At 40.0% G+C, this 20,415-nt stretch overlaps 1 protein-coding gene across 6 annotated transcripts in view; it reads left to right on the forward strand.

Moving 5' to 3' along the window:
• The window catches only part of FGFR1 (fibroblast growth factor receptor 1), a 115,158-nt gene that overhangs the window by 71,427 nt on the left and 23,316 nt on the right, over positions 1-20,415 (forward strand). For 5 of the 6 annotated variants that reach the window (XM_077262241.1, XM_077262237.1, XM_077262240.1 and 2 more), the window contains exons 3-7: positions 3,233-3,496; positions 5,153-5,239; positions 10,945-11,111; positions 12,090-12,213; positions 18,364-18,554. In XM_077262241.1, the coding sequence (XP_077118356.1) occupies positions 3,233-3,496; positions 5,153-5,239; positions 10,945-11,111; positions 12,090-12,213; positions 18,364-18,554 (833 nt within the window). The remainder of the gene's footprint in view (positions 1-3,232; positions 3,497-5,152; positions 5,240-10,944; positions 11,112-12,089; positions 12,214-18,363; positions 18,555-20,415) is intronic. The other variant, XM_077262242.1, reaches the window with a different exon arrangement.

A 20,415-nucleotide genomic window follows, 5' to 3' on the forward strand; every position in this document is an offset into this window, starting at 1 on the left:
ATCAGTTGCCTTCAGCAAGAATTTGAGCTCTTAAGTTAATTTTCCCAGCGTCTCTCCTGTCACAAGGAGAACAACAACAGATTAAATAAGGCTCTTCCCTTGACTTGTCAGAAAACCTGCAATTGGCAATAACCATAAGTGATCGGCCATGTAACATATCAGAAACGCTGGCATTAAATGTCATTAAACAATAAAAATGGGCTTGTTTGGCATCTCCAGCCCGTCTGGCCTCGTTTAGGGCCATTCCCGTAATGGTCCCATTATGGGTGTAACAGGGTTATTCACTTATTTAAATCATCTAAGGGTCTGCTCCGAAGCTTAATGTTTTATGACCATATAAACCGGCATAAAAAAGGGAAGCTGCATCTGTCACTTTCTAAACTCTTAAAGATGAAGAACAAAAAAAAAAACTGCCTTTTAAAAATGCAAACTAGCTTGTTAAACGCTTCCCGATTCTAATGGTTCCCTAGCAACCTATTACCTTCTCGAAAGCTTCTTGTTGTAAGAGTCAAGTAAATTGTCATCCAGAAGGGAAAGCAATTGTTCCTGTATCTTATTTCTTTTTATTTACCATATATCGTGGCGCTCATATAGCAGTAACCTATCCTGGAGCCATGTACGATTTTTTTTTTTCTTTCTTAAAAGGTTGTCTGTGACTTTTATCATTGATGAGCGATGCATTGGATAGGACATCAATGTCTGATCCGCGGGGTGCAACATCCGTCACCCGGCCGATCAGCTCTCCCTGGTGTCAGCTGCACTCGGAACTGCAGAGTCGCGGTGCAGCACAGCTCTGACTACGGAATAGTGGCCGCAGCCAGGTACTACACATCCACCCCTCCATTGATTTGAGTAGGAGGAGGATGTGCAGTACTCGGCCACGGCCACATTTTCGTAGACAGAGCTGTGCAGCTCCGTAGTTCCCGCCGCCGCCAACATAGGGAGCAGCTGATCGGCGGGAGTTGCACCCCCGTCAATTAGACATTGATGACCTATGCGAACGTTATGCCACCAATGTTAAATTCCTGGAAAATCCCTTTAAATTATTGTAGTGTTTTTGTAGGGTTTAGAGGCATGTACTCAAAGTGCAGGCAGAGAAAAAAAAACACTACAAAAAAAAAAAGTTGGCAGGAAAAATGCTGCGTCCCTTACGTGCATTTTGTATGCGTTTTTTCATACTTTTATTATTTTATAGAAAAAGTGGCAAAAACCCTAAAATTGACAATGCAGTTTAAAAAAAGCGCAGTAAAATCTAAAGCTCTAGGAGATTTTAGAAGTCTGGTTATGTGTGAACAAGCCAACAAACAACTTTTACTTTTATTTTTTTAAGAACATGTCAATAAAGGTTTTTTTTATAAAATAATTTGGGTTGTTTTTTTTTGTTTTTTTTGAGGGGCAAGGGATGAAAATTGTTAATAAATGACTGACTGGTTATTAGTTGTGAGAGAAGTGAAAGCGGTGAATTTGTGAAGATGTTATGACTGTTTACCATCTTGGCTCTTACTCGGTGTTTAATTCCTTCTCGATTGCACTTTGCCTTTTGAAAGTACACTCGGTACTGATTCATAGATTCTTGGACTCTGGCCTATGCAGGGGGTGGTGTATATGGTGTATAAGGGCTGTGTATTTTAAAGGTCATCTTATAGAAATTCATTTTAATAAGAATTTAAAGATTTCATGTTATTTTCATTTTCGCTTTTACCGGTTTAGAATAAAACCCTATTTTCAGATACCTAATTAGTTAGGACCCCACATTAAGCTGAGGTGAGTAGCTAAAAAGAGGGTCTCTAAATGCCTCCATACACATTAGATTGAAGTCGGATGAACCCATTGATACTGTTCATCCAACAGTTTAATGTCTATTTGTACTCGAGCTCTCTCCCAACAGGTGATGTCAGAGGAGCGAAGGATTCCGCCGTTGGAATTTCAACCAACGATAATTTTGTTTGGCAGGGACAAAAGCCACTGCCATTGGAATCTGGCAGCAGCTCTCATAAAGAACACAATTTGCTTGACCGTTCCGAGCATTCCGCTGTATGGGGCAGTCCGGAGAGATCTATATTAGCCAAGTGAACATTTGGGCTATGGAGGCCTTTATTCTAGAAGAATAAGCATGTCCATGCTGTACATGGTTGCATGGTGGCTCAGTGGTTAGCTTTGTTGCCTTGCAGCGCTGGGGTTCTGGGGTCAAATCACACCAAGGACAAGATCTGCAGGGAGTTTATGTTCTCTCCAATTTTTCATGTGTTTCCTCAGGGGTTTTCCTCCCACACTCCAAATACATATTGATGGGGGAGTAAAAGAAATACATTCATATTAATGTGAATGCTGTAATACTTTATTTCCCCTGGTGAGGCGCTGCAGGGAAATATAATACTTACTGCCAGGGTCCTGCATAGTTCATTAAGGGACCCAGCAACCGAAATGAGCGACATCGGCTTATTTTTGGGGACTCTTTCTAACAAAGTGGAATAGTTGAAATCCTTGTTCAGATTGTACAAGGGAAGTTAACTGGTACCATATATACATTTCTACACAACTTTAAAATGTAGTTTTTTCAAAAGATAAATGGAGGCCATATACATTATATAGAAGGATATAGAAAGGTTGAACAACAGCCATTCAGACCATATATGTCCAATGCCGCTGAGAAAAGGATAGACCATTTTTTGAGAGAGTTCTGAGGATGTTCCTTCGTGGAAAGATCTTTTGCCGACTAGCTATCGGACAAAAATTTTAATCGCGGGCAGCTTCTTTTCAGACAATTATGATCCATCACTATCGTCGAAAATGATCATTTGTTGTTAATTTGGTATTATGCTTTTCTTCTAATGTTATATTACACTAACATTTTCTAGCTTGCTATCCAACCTGTTCTTCACCCATGAAGTACCTGCATATCTTATGTTTTCCACCCAGATCCTCAGTAGAGAGGATTTTAAGAATATACACCTATGTGTGAAATTTGTTTTGAAGAATATTCTCAGTTTGGTCAAACCACGAAAATTTGGCCTAAATCTTGTGATGGACGGCCTATCTTTTTAATTAGACATGTTCAAAAACCCCTTGTGAGAAATCTTCAATTGTCCCATCATTTGGAGATAGTTAACCTCCAGCCAATCCCAAAGTCTATTCCTTTAAATCCTCATTCCTTTTTAAAAATAAAGGCACAAATAAAAAGCCTTCTACTTGAAAAAAAAATTAATTCCAATTTTTTTTTTCCACCACTTAGTTGGCCCAGAGTCCAAACAAGAAATGGAATCGTTTTTGGCTCATCCTGGAGACCCGATAATTTTACAGTGCAGGCTTCGAGAGGATGTTCAGAGCATCAGCTGGGTGAAAAACGGAGTTCAGCTTTCGGAGACTAACCGCACTCGCATAACGGGCGATGCGATCCAGGTTCTCAACGCCAGGCAGGAGGATTCTGGGTTGTATGTCTGCGTTACTAGTGGCCCATTTGGAACAGATACTGTTTTATTCAAAGTTAACATATCAGGTTTGTAGCCGATGTCTACCTGATTGTGACATATATTAAAAAATGTAAAATGTTTTTATTTTACTTTTTTGTGTTGTAAACTTTGAAAAGGATTTGCCTTTTTTTTTTTTTTTTACATAATTCTAACGTTAATGATTGTTCCTAATTTCCAGGAAGTTTAGCCTTTGAGTTCTAGAAGTATGGAAGAAGGCAATGGGTACTGTATGTTCCATACTAAGCTGGCTTAGAACATTTCTTGTCGAAAAGGGAATGTGTAATCACTCTGCCATGTTTTTATTTTTATTTTTTTTTTTGGGGGGGGGGCTGTTTTCTTTATATATCCTCAAAATATACAATTAGCAACACTAGAGATGTCAAATAGCCTCTCCTCCATCCAATGAAATTTCTGTCAATTTTTGTTAAGTCACGTATAGTGCTACAAGATTCCCATATTTTTTGAACATGTCTCTTCCATATGCCTTCGACACTGTCAATGGCGATGGAATAGAAGTGCAACCCTCCCACGATTGTCACAGTATCCATTTCATGTGACATGCAAATGCATCACTGCAGTATATCTCTCCTATGAATGGCCTTTGCACACTAATCTGTGACGAAATGCATAGCATTAACATTTCCTAAAGAAATGGCAGAAAGGCCCTTCAGGACCCCTCACCGCTCATTTGACCTCCATTATTTGATCAGAGAGGACAAAATGATTTCTCTAATTGCAAATAGTCCCATGACTTGGCTGAGCTTTTGTCCAGATAGGTCACCTTTTGGACTGCACCCTGCTTATGACAGAGACCTGGTGTTAAGTGGTTTCTTATCAGACCTTTGTGACCATTTGCCTACATTCCTTTTGCTGATCAATTTAAGTTGTCCCTTTTGTGTCATCCCTTATCAGCATTTGACACTTCAACTAATGGAGAATTCAGTTCTTGGCCAATTGCCTGTAGAGAATAGTACTTTTTTGGGGGGTAATGTAATACATGGTTCTTTTTCTTCATTTGCTTCAGTCCTCCTTTAATACCATAATTCAGATCCCTTTTAAGCTACCCATAGAGATTATTTATTGTCATGAGGATCTGCCAAAAATCAATTGTCCATATGGCACAGGGCTGATCCGCTTAATATTTTCCTGTTCAGTGCCTTTGTTTCCTCAAGAAATAGGTAGTGCCAGACCCGAGGCTCCACCTAATACTCGGCATAGAATGCTCTTTTTTTTTGTTTTGTTTCCTTCTTGTTATTGTGTTGAAAAGTCTCCACCCTTTTGAGTCCAAGAACTGGCAGATGTCTCACTGATCCTAGGTGGAAGGGAATAAAAACAAAACAGATAACAGGTGGTCCTCTGTTGTCATCCAAGTCAACGAAAGCTGAAATTTTCTCTTAATATTTTTTAAATTTTAAGAGATATATATATATATATAAGTTGTCATTATTTTCCGTTGGAACCATCATATTAAACTTAAAGCAGAATTTTTCTACACAACAGGACCACTTTATTTAATTTTTTTAAATCCTTGGGTGGGTCAAGTCAAAACTATTTCCATATTGTGTATTGTATGTCTAACAATATGTCTTGGCAAGTGAATGCCTACTTCAAAATGTACTTCTATTGAATCTAGACGGTTTTGGTACAACAATAACTGGTTTCTTGTTATTGTGCCATCACAGATGCACTACCGTCTGCCGAAGATGATGACGACGATGACGATAATTCTTCTTCGGAAGAGAAAGCTTCAGAGAGCTCGAAACCAAACCGTAAGTTATGGACTGACGACCTGTTGTGTGAAACCAAGATGTTGCCAGATCTTTGGGTTGCTCCAAGAGCTTTTTGCACTAGATGACAGTAAGCTCATCTGTTTTGGCTAGAGTATATGGGTACAGGGTGATGGGCATTTATAATTTCAGAGGAAAATTTTATATTTTGCAATGGCTTCAACACAAAGCTTTGTGGAAAACGAGTTTGGTTAATATTCTACCATACTTGCCAATGGTTAAAAGAAAGTTTTGCAATATCATTCAACACATTATGTATCTCTTAAAATTTGATGGAATTTAAGGAAAAGTATACAGCTCAATGGAAATACAATATATATTTTGATCCACTGAAAACATGGTCTACCCAGACATAGAGTCCACAAATTGTCCATGCAACCACCAATGCGATTCTGGTGTGTCAAGCACTTTTATTCATGGTGTTTGTTTCCTTGAACCAGATACTTTTCCTTTGGTTTCTGTGATACTACGCCAGGCAGTAGAAATGATCTGAGCTCCTGAATTCATCAGCATTGAAGGGTGAGACGATTTCTGTTTTATGTAAATTCTTAAATTTGATGTTGACAGTACATACACCTTTTATGCATGACATCCAATGGGCTGCCCAGGAAATCAAAATAAAGCAGTCATATTGGTAGCAATGATTGGTGTTTTTTTTAGATGTTTTTGTTTTATGTTTACCCATATATTTTCTCTGTATGCTATGAGACCTGTATAGAGGCTGTAAATTAAAAGTTTAATGAACTGTAAGAAGAAAACTGTCTACACGTGACTCTAATCCTTGAAGAAAAAATAATATAGGAAAAAAAATTCCACGCACAAAACCCTTCTTTGGCCACTTGCATCTTGCCACGGACACCATTCAATAAAAGAACCAATAGGTTTTTGGGAATTGTCAAACCTGTAGACACATGGTCTGACTCCAACACAATGGGGGCTTCTCTTCTATGCTCCTCAGTAATTATAGTATTGTCAATTATTCGTTACCAGCCTCTTGTTTCAAGTAGATAACCTTTTGTGAGCAAACATGGTAGGAACAATTCCTTACAGATGTTGATTGATAAATGACAATATCTGATGTTGTGGTGTCTTTAGTTTCAGTAACTCAGAATAAAGGTACCATTACACTAAACGACTTACCAACGATCACGACCAGCGATACGACCTGGCCGTGATATTTGGTAAGTCGTTGTGTGGTCGCTGGGGAGCTGTCACACAGACAGCTCTCTCCAGCGACCAACGATCAGGGGAACGACTTCGGCATCGTTGAAACTGTTTTCAACGATGCTGAAGTCCCCCTGCAGCACCCGGGTAACCAGGGTAAACATCGAGTTACTAAGTGCAGGGCCGTGCTTAGTAACCCGATATTTACCCTGGTTACCATTGTAAAAGTAAAAAAAAAAAAAACACCACATACTCACATTCTGATGTCTGTCACGTCCCCCGCCGGCGTCCACAGGGTTAACACTGCTTTCGGCAAGAGCGCTGCTATTGCACGCGCTGCTGCCGAGAGCTTCCCTGCACTGAATGTGTCAGCGCCGGCAGTAACCGGTGACGTCACCGCTGTGCTCTGCTTTACGGCCGGCGCTGACACAGTCAGTGCAGGGAAGCTCTCGGCAGCAGCGCGTGCAATAGCAGCGCTCCTGCCTAAAGCAGTTTTAACCCTGTGGACGCCGGGGGACGTGACAGACATCAGAATGTGAGTATGTACTGTTTTTTTTTTTTAACTTTTACAATGGTAACCAGGGTAAATATCGGGTTACTAAGCGCGGCCCTGCGCTTAGTAACCCGATATTTACCCTGGTTACAAGTGAACACATCGCTGGATCGGCGTCACACACGCCGATCCAGCGATGACAGCGGGTGATCAGCGACCAAAAAATGGTCCTGATCATTCCCATCCACCAACGATCTCCCAGCAGGGGCCTGATCGTTGGTCGCTGTCACACATAACGAGATCGTTAGCGGGATCGTTGCTACATCACCAAAAGCGTGACGTTGCAACGATATCGTTAACGATATCGTTATGTGTGATTCAGCCTTAAGATATAAACCTGAATTCTCATGAAGAATAATGTCCAGTCTATACAACATGGACTTGCCAGAGTTTAAACTTGGATTTCACCCACAGATTGTCCATCTAATGGCTCTTCCTTGCGGAATCTGCACCGATAGTTAACATTCTATGAATTTTAAAATGATGCGTCCTTAGCTTTTGCCGATGCACCAATGTATTAGTCTTCCCCTCTGCCATGCTGTAGAGCCAGGGAGCTAGACTGGACATGGCCGTAGGTCTCCCATTCATAGGACATGAATAACACAGAGACTGGCATGCGATGGATAGAAGACCTTAGGAGACCACGTTAAATTGGTCCATGGAAAGGGCTTGCCTGGGTGGCAAAAACTTAGCATTACAATAGGGGATGGTGTGTATTAATCTTTATTATAAAGCCAGCTCTCTTCAATGTATGCTCATGTGGTTACAGGGCTGCCACCAGGAATTTCAGGGCCCCATACTGGCGACTTTTTTGGGCCACCTTGAGACTCTACCTCCACACCTTGAACCTTCCACAGTCCCACCGCCCACCCCTGGAAAAACTCCACTTCTGCACCACGTCCTCCCCAATCATACATTACAGTTCCCATCGAACACCATATCATATACATAGCCATCAGCTTTTGTTTTGGCTGAAAGATTTTTTTTAAGCTGCCATCTCAACAAGGTAGTCTCTTTGGCAGGGCCCTACTCTACTCTGACCTATTAAACATTTCTTAAAATACCCAATACTCTTTTTAGGTATGGTTTATATTTGTTTTCCTTTAAGGGAATGTGTCACATGCATTTTTTAAAATGACCAATAATCCCACATACAAGGGACAAACACCATCATATCATACCATGGCAAGCCCACATATTATCACCACATAGTGACCAATAATCCCACACGCAAGGGACAAATACCGCCAGACCATGACCAGACCACATATTAAGCCACATAGTAACCAAATAATATCACATACAAGGAACAAATACCACTACACCATGACTAGACCACACATTACCACCACATAGTGATCGAATAATACAATACTGATCATTAATTGAAAAACACAATACTAATATTACCATTAGTGCCATTATAGACTGTACTTAGTATACAGTGTATAGTGTAAGTAAAAATCGAACAGGTATTAGTCAGTAATTTGGGGCATTCCATCAAACATGTAAAATTCTCAAATCCTATACTGCCAAAATTACATATGGACATGTCACAAATGTTCAGTACAAGACAATGAAATCAGAAAAAAAATGTACCGTATTCAAGAACAAAAATATAAAAAGATATAATTTTTAGTGATGAGCGAGTATACTCATTGCTCGGGTGGTCTCCGAGTATTTGTTAGTGTTCGGAGATTTAGTTTTCATCGCAGCAGCTGAATGATTTGCAGCTACATCACCCACTAGGAGGTAATATTTTTTGCACTTTTTTTGCTTAGTTTGTAGAGCTTATTCTTGTGCTCTGTGGAGGGACACCATGACCGCATGGTGCCTCCATTAATTGGTGATAGAGGGCCATTATTAGATGGATTTATCATGTGCAGCCTCCTTATGGCTTTATAGTGGGTAAATGCTGCCATTTTGTGGTTTCTCACTCTTTTAAAACTTGTCTTTTTTATTTGATTTGTATGTGGTTTTCTACTTAATAGAAATTATATCTTTTTATATTTTTGTTCTTGAGTACATTTTTTTTTTTTGGATTTCAGTGTATAGTGTAAGTGTACAGGTAATACAGTGATCACCGGTGACATTACACAAAGGAGCTCTGTATATAATGTACAGATAATACAGTGATCACTAGTGACATGATACACAGGAGCTCTGTATATAGTGTCAGTGCACAGGTAATACAGTGATCTTCATCAGTGACATTACACACAAGAGCTCTGTATATAGTGTACAGATAATATAGTGATCACCAGTGACATTATACACAGGAGCTCTGTATATAGTATCCAGCGTATAGTGTAAGTGTACAGGTAACACACTGACTTACCAGTAACATCTCTAGTTGAAGTCCTTCATCTTCGCTTTTCTTCTTCATCCAGCAAGACCACCATGACTGCATCCAGCCAGGACTCGTCTCTGCATAAAATAACACAGTTATCTATTGCACTACGTCCAGAGCTCCCTTGAAGCTGCACGGTCATAGAGCTCCAAGAAGGCTCCCTGTGCTGAGATGTGTGCCGCTAATGGCTGGCGCACGATACTTTATTATGCCCTAGGGCCCGGTGAGCAGAAGCACAAGAGGGGACCCGGACTTGGTCAGGGCCCCTCTTTAGTTCTGTTCACCGGGCCCCGTACACCAGTAATGGCAGTAATGCCCTGATGGTGGCTCTGTGTTGGTGTATAGAATATGTAATAAAATAGTTGCAGCAATATTATATATATTATATGTCTGACTACCAACCAATATGCCTCCTCTAATCGCCCTTTAAAAATTGTCATCAATTTGACCCCAACATTTTTTATTCTACTGTGCTTACACAAGTTACAATTGATACCCAGCAATCTATTAAATAAGAGCACCAATTAACTGGTTGACTTTTTTTTTTTTTGTGAGTTGCACCACATCTGTCTTTATCCCTAAAACTGGCCTTTCTCTTCAACATCTAACCTTAACTAATGATAAAACCATCAGGACAGGCTGCCATATGATCCTCCTCTTCTTTTCTGGTAACCATTTGCGTTTAGACAACACATACCTTAAATTCCTGTGGGATTCCTCTAGGCCCCATGCCATCCTAACTGAATAAAGCCTGGAGATATTGTAGCATTAACCTTCTCACTACTGGGATGCCAACTTGTGAGGACTGAAATGAAACTAGAGGCCCCATCGAAGATGGAGTCCACCTACCATGTGTCATTTATGATACTCTCGGCTGAGGGGCATTTGGACTATGGCCAGATGAAAAGCAAGTTTGACACATGTTCCACAGTTATTTCTGGGAGATCCTCCAACTGTGGAACACTTTATGGCTTTCTAGTCTTAAACTTGTCAAACCATTTTACTTTATTTTATATTTTTTGGTATGATGTTAAAAAAAAATAAAACCTTTAGGCAAAGCCGATGTACTGTGTTTTGTTTAGTGCAAAGCTTCTCGGGGAGAGGGGCATGACAAAAGAACTCTAGAGAAGTTTTATACTGCCCCCTAAGGTCCTGCGCTTAGTTTTGCCGGGAGCCTTTCTTTTATGACTTTCGAGCACCATATTTAAGTCAATACATAAATATAATGGACTTACAAAATTGTACAAAATTACTTAGCAGTTAGGCTACATTATATCCTATGATTATTTGGAGCTGTATGCATAATGCTGCAAGCTTCTGTAATGATTTGTGTTCTGATAAATTAACCTTACAGACGGCACTCCAGTCCTTGGTTGATTTATGGATAAAGTTTGGTGTTGTGTTTCACCAAGCCGTTTGATCAGATGTAGGCACAGAGTAATAATAGTAATTTATGAAATTATTTTCAGCCATATGATTATCATTAACATGGTTATTCTATTTGTAGTATAAAATGGTGTAGAGTTGGACTGTTACAAATGGATCAGTCTTCAAGCTTGTTGATATTTTCCAATACCAACCAGTACACCTGATTTTATTTTTCCTTTTCATTAACTACAGGACCTTTTTGGGCAAACCCGGAGAAAATGGAGAAGAAACTTCATGCTGTTCCAGCAGCCAAGACCATAAGATTTAGGTGTCCAGCAGGTGGCACACCAATGCCTACACTACGTTGGCTGAAGAATGGCAAAGAGTTTAAACCGGATCATCGGATTGGTGGATATAAGGTACAAACAAAACTATGCTTAAACATTGACTCTACTATTCATTATATAGTGACTTGTGGGGTATGCGTGTCAACATTGGCTATGTTCCACTTTAATTGGGTTGCTGCCAGGGCATGAGATCACCTAGCATGCCAGACTGGGCTTTGAAGTGGGACCATCTTTTTTTTTTTTTTTTTTCCTTCCCAGCATGCTGTCCACGATGTCTGAGCTGGTTTAGAAGCTGACGCTCATTAATCTCTCCCCCTGCTGATTACTGAGCTTGTTAGATGGTTCAACAAACTGAGGATAATTAACAAATAGATGGAAAGGAGAAAGTGATGGTGGTGACGTTCTTCTCCCACCTATTGCTCGTCTTCTTCTTTTGCAGATGATCATCTTGTAGATCCGGTCAAGTAGATGATCTAGGAGTTCCTACATTACTGTTTAGTACATGTAGTGCCTCTATTTGATAGGATGCTCACATTAAGACATCTCAGATATGTTATAACTTAATTATCATACCATTCCCTCTCACTAACTTATCTATGGGGCATATTTTAGCACTGGGCTACAAAATGCTGAACCGTGTATGGTGCCAGATCAAACACTATGGTTCAGATTCATCAAGGCTAATATTTTATACTCCAGTCTTTGATGTGTTTGTTGGAAAAAGATTCTTGAAATTCATTAAGAAGTGTGCAAATATTAATGAAATTGGAACGTTTTTCACCTGCCATGCGCCACCACAAAATTTGTACTCCAGTCCCTGATTGATGTACTTTAATCGTCATTTTTTTAAAAAAAAGTTGTCGGGAAATAAACACCAAAGAGTTGTAACACTTTTGCTAAAATTTAGCGACATTTCAAACAGCTCTATGTCAGAATTCAAGCAAAAAGGGTTTGAGGAATCCAGCCTCCTGAGTGCTATCAAGATCAATTTGATTTATCGATTTTACAAGCAGTCAACCTAAAGTAACTCCACACTCTGCTCACTTCCAGGTCCGATCTCAATCTTGGAGTCTTATTATGGATTCAGTCGTCCCATCTGATAAAGGAAATTACACGTGTATTGTTGAGAACAAGTATGGCAGCATCAACCACACGTACCAGCTTGATGTAGTCGGTAAGAACCCAAACATTTCCATTAGCTTGGAAAAAAAAAGATGTTTTCTAAGTCAATGAGTAAAGGTATCTCTACACCCATAGCTCCTCTTTTCTGCATTCCGACAAATAAAACAAAAATCAAATTGACTATCAATAATCATGATCACGGTCTTCGATTGTTGACCACCACCCAAAGTTGTTGTTTCATCGATTTCTTATTGTGGGATTTTTCGGGGATTGCCAAAACTTTAAGAACTTTTTTAATGGTCAGTTAGTTTGGCATGGCAAGAAGAGATCGCCAAAATTGAAAAAAGGGATTGCCAAAATGAGGCTACCCATTATCGGAATTCTTGTTTCTTTTTAATCATAAGATCTCATTTTACTTTAGCGCCACTCATTTTTTTTTTTTCCCCTTCTATTCATATGAAATTCTTTTTTTATCTTTATGCAGAAATATAAGTTAATTTTGCTGAATTCGCTTTGTGTATATGTACCGTATATTTAATGGATAGTTATCTTCTTATAACAAATTTTACTTTACTTCGTTTACGCTGCCAACTTCTACCCAGTTCTTTATTTTTTACTGCACATCCACAGAGTTTACATTGGCAGCAGTTCATCAGCTGTTCACAGACCACTTGTGTTACTGTTGCCATTGTTCTCCGGTCGGTCTTGAACTCAAAATCTTTGGCAGCTGTCTGCCCAATTGCATGTTGGGAATTCTTGATATACAGTTTTCTTTTGACTTGAAGGTCTTGCTTTATGGACTTCATACAGGAGAACAATTTCCTGAAGGTCCGACACTTGGTGGGAATCCATAATATGCTGCCTTCTTACTGCCATGATATTCTGTATAGAGGAAACCTTTCCCTACTGTAAGTTCCCGTAAACCTGGCCATAGACATCAGATAGCTCATCGACTCTTGTAAATATTCCCTATGCAGCTTGGCCAAAGCATTTATATTCTAGGGATGACACCAGATAAGTGGCCAGACACCTCTAGAGCACTGTAGAATTAGATGAATTGAAATCTTGTCCAATTCCAGGTTCCTCCAAAAGCATGGGTACGTTCCATATTTCCAAATTTTCTGCTGTGAATTTTGCAGCAAATCCAGTATAAAAATTCCCAACAAGAATAGCCTTCATTCAGACGTCCGGTTTTCACATACGAGCACTATCCGAATGTTTCACGGACAGCACTCATATCCGTGATAGACTATGGAGTCTTTCTCATGTCCGCTATTTTCCCCAGACCTTGTGGTCCATAAAAAATCATGCAGATGTGTTCGATTTTGATCCAAGGGTCAGATGGATCAAAATCTGCAGTGCAAGTCAATGAGTTCATGACAATATTGGACCGCATTCGGATGACATCTGACAGCGGTCTGATTTTCACGGACTGTCAAAAAGGAAAAAGGGTAGAAACTTTTTTTTTCCCTTTCTTCTCACGTATAAGAAAAACACATGACACTCGGACCAAACTTGGATCAAAATATGGTAATCATCAATTTTTCACTGACTATTAGAAAGGAAAAGGTAGAGGATTTTTTTTTTTTTAAATTTCTCGATGTATGAGAAAAACAGACGACGCTCGGACCACACTCGGATCAAAATAATCGATCAATTTTTCTCATCCGATATCTGAATGACACCTTATGATTAAATCTTTTTGGCAGCCTTTAGATTACAGAAGTCACTTAAAGGTAAAATCCAGACATTTACATTTTTTCCAAGCACCACAGGGACCACTACCTGCAATCGGCATTTTTTCAGTGTTCCAAAACACTCCTCCACTAGGCCAAAGCTGAAGTCTGTGTTATGTTGAGGTCACATTAGAGAGTGATGCGAGAAACTTGCGCATCAATACCCGGCACTCAGACCGGAGTGTGCAGCTGCATGTATTTCTATGTAGCTGAACGCTCCGGTCCGAGTGCCGGCGGCGGTGCTGGGTATTGATGCCAGAGACTCCCGCTAGTTTCTCGCATCACACTCACAAGTGTGACCCCTGCTTTAGCCTTGCCCTCCAAGCTGCACTGACATGGGAAATTTTACAATTGTCGATGATGGTGGTTAGCAAATTTATTCTTCTGGTATTTGGCTTTCATAAAACTTTGATCCAGTCATGCGTGGATTATATGCATTTTTATGCCTTTTTGCTCATTTTTTTTTTTTTTTTGTATCTGCGAATTTACTACAATTCTACTGGGGATGGGGAGATCAGATCCACCCAGAAATCTCAAGAGAATTTGGCATGTTGCAGATTTCAAACATGCACCGCAGGTCGGTTTATGGAGTGTAAGGCAACGTTTTGACGATGAGCTTTTGGTGCGTAGTTTCGAAGCTTCAAAAATGCAGCGTCTTACAGTTCCAGCCTTGTGGAAGGGATTTGTAGAAATCTCATGCCCACTGTGCTTCTTTTTAACGCAGCATAATGTGACCTGTGGTACGTATTTCAAATCCCCAACATGTCAATTTCTATTGTGGGTACGCTTCGCTGATTTTCCGGTGCAGAATTTCCCCATTGACTTCCATTAGGTGCTGTTATTCCGCAGGTAAAAAAAACACATATTATCCGCACCTAAATATGACAGTAAAGTTTTGTCAAAGTCAAATATCAGGAAGTATAAAAAACAAGGCAGCTTCAGTTTTAAACATGACAGACCAAAAAGACCAACCAAAAGACAGACCAAAAAGAAAAAAAAAACGCGGCATCAAAACATGATAAAAAATCATGTTAAAAAACTGCATACAAAAAAGTAATTAAAAAAAAGCTGGTAACATAATTTAAATAGGCGTCATAAGCTCACCAAAAGATCACGTGCACGCACGCACACCCATACACGCACACACACCCATATTAATATTATATATATAAACAATATAATATAATGTATGTGTATGTTGGAAGATGGCCACCGAACAGGTCCTTGAGGGGAGATATGTATCATCGAGGTTGGTAGCTTCTGTGATGTGAGCTCGGTAAGCATGCTCCGGCACATATAGTGCTGAGAGTTATTAAGCCATTTCAGAGCCGTGTTTTATGAACAGGCAAGAGATGTGAGGGAGTTACGGCTCACATATCCCCACCATGGACATGGTTTGGCAGATAAAATGGAGACCAAGTGTCTCACTCAGTGTCTGCGTCTGGAGAGGTGTGGATCTCATGTGTGTTGGTCTTTGATAAGGCCTAAAGAACTGGACACTATCGTGAGCTGGTGGACCCGCTATATTTTATGGACTTTTTACTTTGTATTTTCACTTTGTGCTGGAAAAGGCTGCTCTTTTGTTTTGGTTTCCTGAGCGGTTTGTGTAGTCTTAATAAACCTGCCTGGACATTTTTATTAAACCGCTTCCCGTGCCTACCTCAACCACTGCACAGTGAGTACAAAACTTTACAATTGGTGGAGAATACCATCCCCTTTGTGGGAACTGTAAGACACATTTTGTTTTGTGCAGTGAGAAAACACAGCGTCAAAAACTGATGATGGTAACTTTTAACCTTATAGTTAAAAATTGCACTTTAGTTTTCAACGGCACAAGAAAAATCTCAAAAACTAAGAGGGCTAGATTGGCACACACACAAAAAAAATGCAAGTATAAAAAGTAGCAAATGATAAATTAGGTAAAAACATTTGGAAATTGCTGAACGTGCCAATATTTCTGAACAGATAAGAGAGAGGCTTAAAGAAGGCCTCAAAAAGATGCAAAACCGATATGAATCAGGTGGGGAAAAAAAAAGAATCCCACAAAAATAAATAAATCCCATAATTAATCGGTCCTTTGGTTTCCATGGGACATGAAAAATGTAGGATATGGGAAAACGCATGAAAAAATGCCAATACAAAGAGCCGGAATAAAGTATTAGTAAAAGAGGCCAAAGGCTGTGACTATAACTACATAGGAGTCTATAAGGATGTGAAATAGCTCATCGTAACCTATAACCAATGTAATCTTGGTTTCGCTGTGTAGATAGATAAGTTTGACTGTTGTGAAGGTCGGCACAGCACGGTAACCACGTGTAGCTCATTTATTATCCCGGCGGTATTATTATTATGCATAAATTCTACAGTGGTAAAAGCTTTCGGGCCTAAGTCCGTAAGATAATAAATACCTAGCGTTACACTACACAATGCTGATTACATGTGTCGTGGAGCTGAGGTAATTTGGTGATTCCACCACGTTATATCATGGCTGAACGATATGTAATAAGTCTGAGTTGGACATTTTTCTAATTCCCCCACACAGATGTCTTCTATGATACGCTCCAGATAAAAAAAAAAAAAAACACAACAAAAATTTCACAAACAGCTGTGTTATTTGAGACGTGAATGGAAAGAAATCAGGCATTTGTGCATGTTATGATAGCGCTCAGTCCGTTTCAATGAGAAGAGGGGGGGAAAGGGGGAAAAAAAAAAAACTTGGTTGTTTTTCTGGCCTATAACTGACAAATCGTGAAATTATCCTCCATTTCCTCCAATAAGTAGCCAATTCTCCTCACAAGTATTTCCTTCATTCAACATCCGCCTTTAATTATCTGACATATTTTAGTTTTTCTCCAGCTTCCCTCCATTTCCACCTCACAGATCGTATTAAATTACAGATATTTCCTGTGCAGGGGGCAATGTGAGGCCTACTTGAAGTGCAGAGTTTATTTAGACTGTCAGCTTTTTTTTTTTTTTCTTTTTTACCTTCCATCTCTGGTAGATTGATTTCTCAAGATAGTTTAATTACGGTATGTCTAAATGCCAGAATAAATTACCGTACGCCGCTATAAAAGATTTCCTCTTCTTTTTTTTTTTTTTTTCTACCATCATTTTTTTTTTATTATTATTATTACTATTATATATTTTTTATTTTTTTTACTACTACTACAATATTCACAATTGATTGTGTGGCTAATCTGATATCATAATTTAATTGACTGTATTAGTGTTTTTTTGTTTTTAACGTGAAGTTTTTGGATGCATAAGTAGATGCCTCAGTGGTTAGCACTGCAGCCTTGCAGCGCTGGAGTCCTGGGTTCAAATCCCACCTTGGACAACATCTGCAAGGAGTTTGTATGTTCTCCCTGTGTTTGTGTGGGTTTCCTCCGGGTACTCCGGTTTCCTCCCACATTCCAAAGACATACTGATAGGGGATGTAGGTTGTGAGCCCCATCGGGGACAGTGATGATAATGTGTGCAAAACTATAAAGCGCTGCAGAATATGTTAGCGCTATATAAAAATAAAGATTATTATTATTATGCCTATGAGGCCTCAATCAGAGATCCATGAATCATGTACATGCTCTGTGTCATTCACAGAACTTGTACATATTATAGTCTTTTTGGTGGTAAAAAATTATGGAGACGTACTATTTTGATCAGTGTCACGGAAATTGCCCATTTAAGTCTGAGTCCGTGAAAATAACTGATAGCACACGGACGGCAACAATGTGCATTCAATGCTTTATCCATAACTAACATTATAATGTAAGCTTTGCAAGTTTTGTTTTGGTTTTTTTTTGTTTCTTTTTCTTTAAAGGAAACCTTTCATGTCAAAAAATTCAATTAATCTGCAGATATGAGGTTAATCTGTAGGTTAATTGCATTCTAAAGCTGCACTGATGGCCTGGCTACGAGGAAGAAATCGCAATTTTTTCCCTCCGGCTTTCAGTCATAGAGCCTCCGGCTTTCAGTCGTAGAGCAGCATTACCACTAGGTACATAACGAGCGGTGGCTGTAACCATGTCCTGGGATGGACTGACAGCTGGCTCCGTAATGATACTGTTGTAATTATACTGTCAGTCAGTGCTGGGAAGTGGTTACAGCCATTTCTATGTACTGATCGTTGACTGAAGCCACGCCTCTACAACTGAAGGCCGGAGGCTGCAGGCAGGATAAAACTGAATTTCCTCCAGGGAGCCAGGCTTCCAGTGCAATGGCTGCACAGCTTTAAAACATTATTAACCTACAGATTGACCCCGTATTTACATCTTAATAGTGTTTTGGGACGTGACATGTCCCCTTTAAACACTGATAGTAAAAACTAACTACGGTAACTAAATACTGAAGAAAATTGGATCTAGAACACTGCTGAACAACCGTCCTGGTTTGGACGTGTGAGAAAAATCATGAATGTGTGAATGAGGCCCAAGTTAAAATCTTTCTTTTTTTTTTTTTTTCCTCAGAACGTTCCCCACATCGGCCAATCCTCCAGGCTGGTCTGCCGGCAAATAAAACGGTCACTGTAGGAAGTAACGTTGAGTTTCATTGCAAAGTCTACAGTGACCCTCAGCCCCACATCCAATGGCTCAGGCACCTTGAAATCAACGGGAGTAAAATAGGAACGGACAGTTTGCCTTATGTGGAAATTCTCAAGGTATGCACAGGCAAATAACATGTTAAATGTGTAATTGGTGGTGTGATTTCTAAAGAAGAAGAGGTTGAGGTGTCAAGCAGTCAGCTACATGCATTAAGTGTGTCGAGCGAGGATATGTATTATTTATTAACTAAGGCATTGCTAAATATAGATCCATCCATGAGCATATCCTAACAACACGCCGACTTTGTGATCCAGGTTTCTCTTCCCTCCATGTTATGAACCGCACTACCTGTACTTCCTTAAGCCATTTTATATTTTGTGATTTATGAAATCTTTTCCTGTGCAGAACATGGTTTACAATTAACTGGAAGATCCTAGTCTAAACAAAGAACCAGATTAGGAACCTTTCACAAGCTTAACTGTCCCCATTTGCTCTGCAATCCATGGTGCAACTCAACTCGACTTTAGTCTGCTCCCTCCGTCTCTAAAAGGGATGGTCCTACCAGACCTATCCAGCATGTAAGGCTTCTTTCACACTTCCGTCTTCTGCTGTGCATCGTTGTGCAGTAAAATGACGTATCGACGGACGTCACGAAAATAGTGAAAAACGTGTGTGACGCATCCAGTGTAATGACGGATGCGTCGTTTGTGTTGTTGCCACAATGTCAATGGAGAAATTTCCAGGAATCAAATGTCCGGGGATGAGAGAGATCTGAAAATCCTTCCGGGCATGCTCAGAGGGGAAAAGCGTGATACGTCGCTGGATTCCTGTGTATGACGGTCAGCAACGGATCCTGCGCCCATAGGCTTCCATTATAGCCGACGACGGACAGCGCAGGACCCGTCGCTGACCGATTTTCCGACGTGCAGAAAAAACGTTCCTCTGAACGTTTTCTCCGCACGACGGACACCAATTTTCCGATGGATCCATTGCACGACGGATGAAACGATGGCCATCCGTCACAATCAGTCGCTAATACAAGTCTATGGGAAAATGCAGGATCATGTCAATTTTTTTGCAGGATTCTGCATTCTCAAAAAACGACGGATTGTGACGGGAGCTGAAAGACGGAAGTGTGAAAGTGGCCTAAGCGAGTGGAACCTCAAGTGATGGTGCCTGATTGGGGGGTGGACTTTTATGTCGGTTTCACACATCCATCATTCAATGTTTCAGTATGGTCTGGTTGAATGAGGCCTTCTCGGGCGATCCATACTCAGACCGTGAATGTTGGGTGTATTAAACTAACCCAAGTGTGTTGTTTTTAAAAGATCTACAAACGGTGGAGACCTAAAAATGTTTAAGAGCCAATACAAACTAAAATGCTACTAGGCTTTCATAGTTTCTAAGGTTGCATTGGGTAAGACATACCGTATATATCTCTTGACTGTCAATGGTAAGATGTCGGCGTTGTCTAAAAAAGGTAACATTAAGACTGATATATATATATCCGATGGGAAGACATTGTCTTGTCTTAAAAAAGGTGACATTAAGATGTTGCTTAGCATTACCAGAGCTTCCTGGTCGATTCAGGGACAATTACTGCTGTCCTGTGGGTACCGTGGTGCCCATAACTACCACAATTCGATGAATGTTACTAGTGGCATACTGTCCATTGGTAGTCACTTGAGTTGGTCTTCACAGGCTGCTCTTTTCCAGAAATAGTCCCATATCTATCCATGTTGTGTGTAGCATTTAAGTGATTTGTAACAAATCAAATTTGTTTGGACTTTCCCAAAAATTTTAAATTTGCTGGAATGACAAATCTTTAGGATTCAGTTCTCATGAATCCAGCAGAATCGCAGCCTGCTTGGCCCCCGTTTTGTGGATTCATTTGAGGACATGGAAGAGGTTAAAAATCTAATAAAAGATTATGCTCACCTGACCTAGGTCTGCTCTTTAGTTGTTCTGCAGTGGCAG

The sequence above is a fragment of the Ranitomeya variabilis genome, chromosome 5 (assembly GCF_051348905.1).
Source record: "Ranitomeya variabilis isolate aRanVar5 chromosome 5, aRanVar5.hap1, whole genome shotgun sequence".
Taxonomy (NCBI): Eukaryota; Metazoa; Chordata; class Amphibia; order Anura; family Dendrobatidae; genus Ranitomeya; species Ranitomeya variabilis.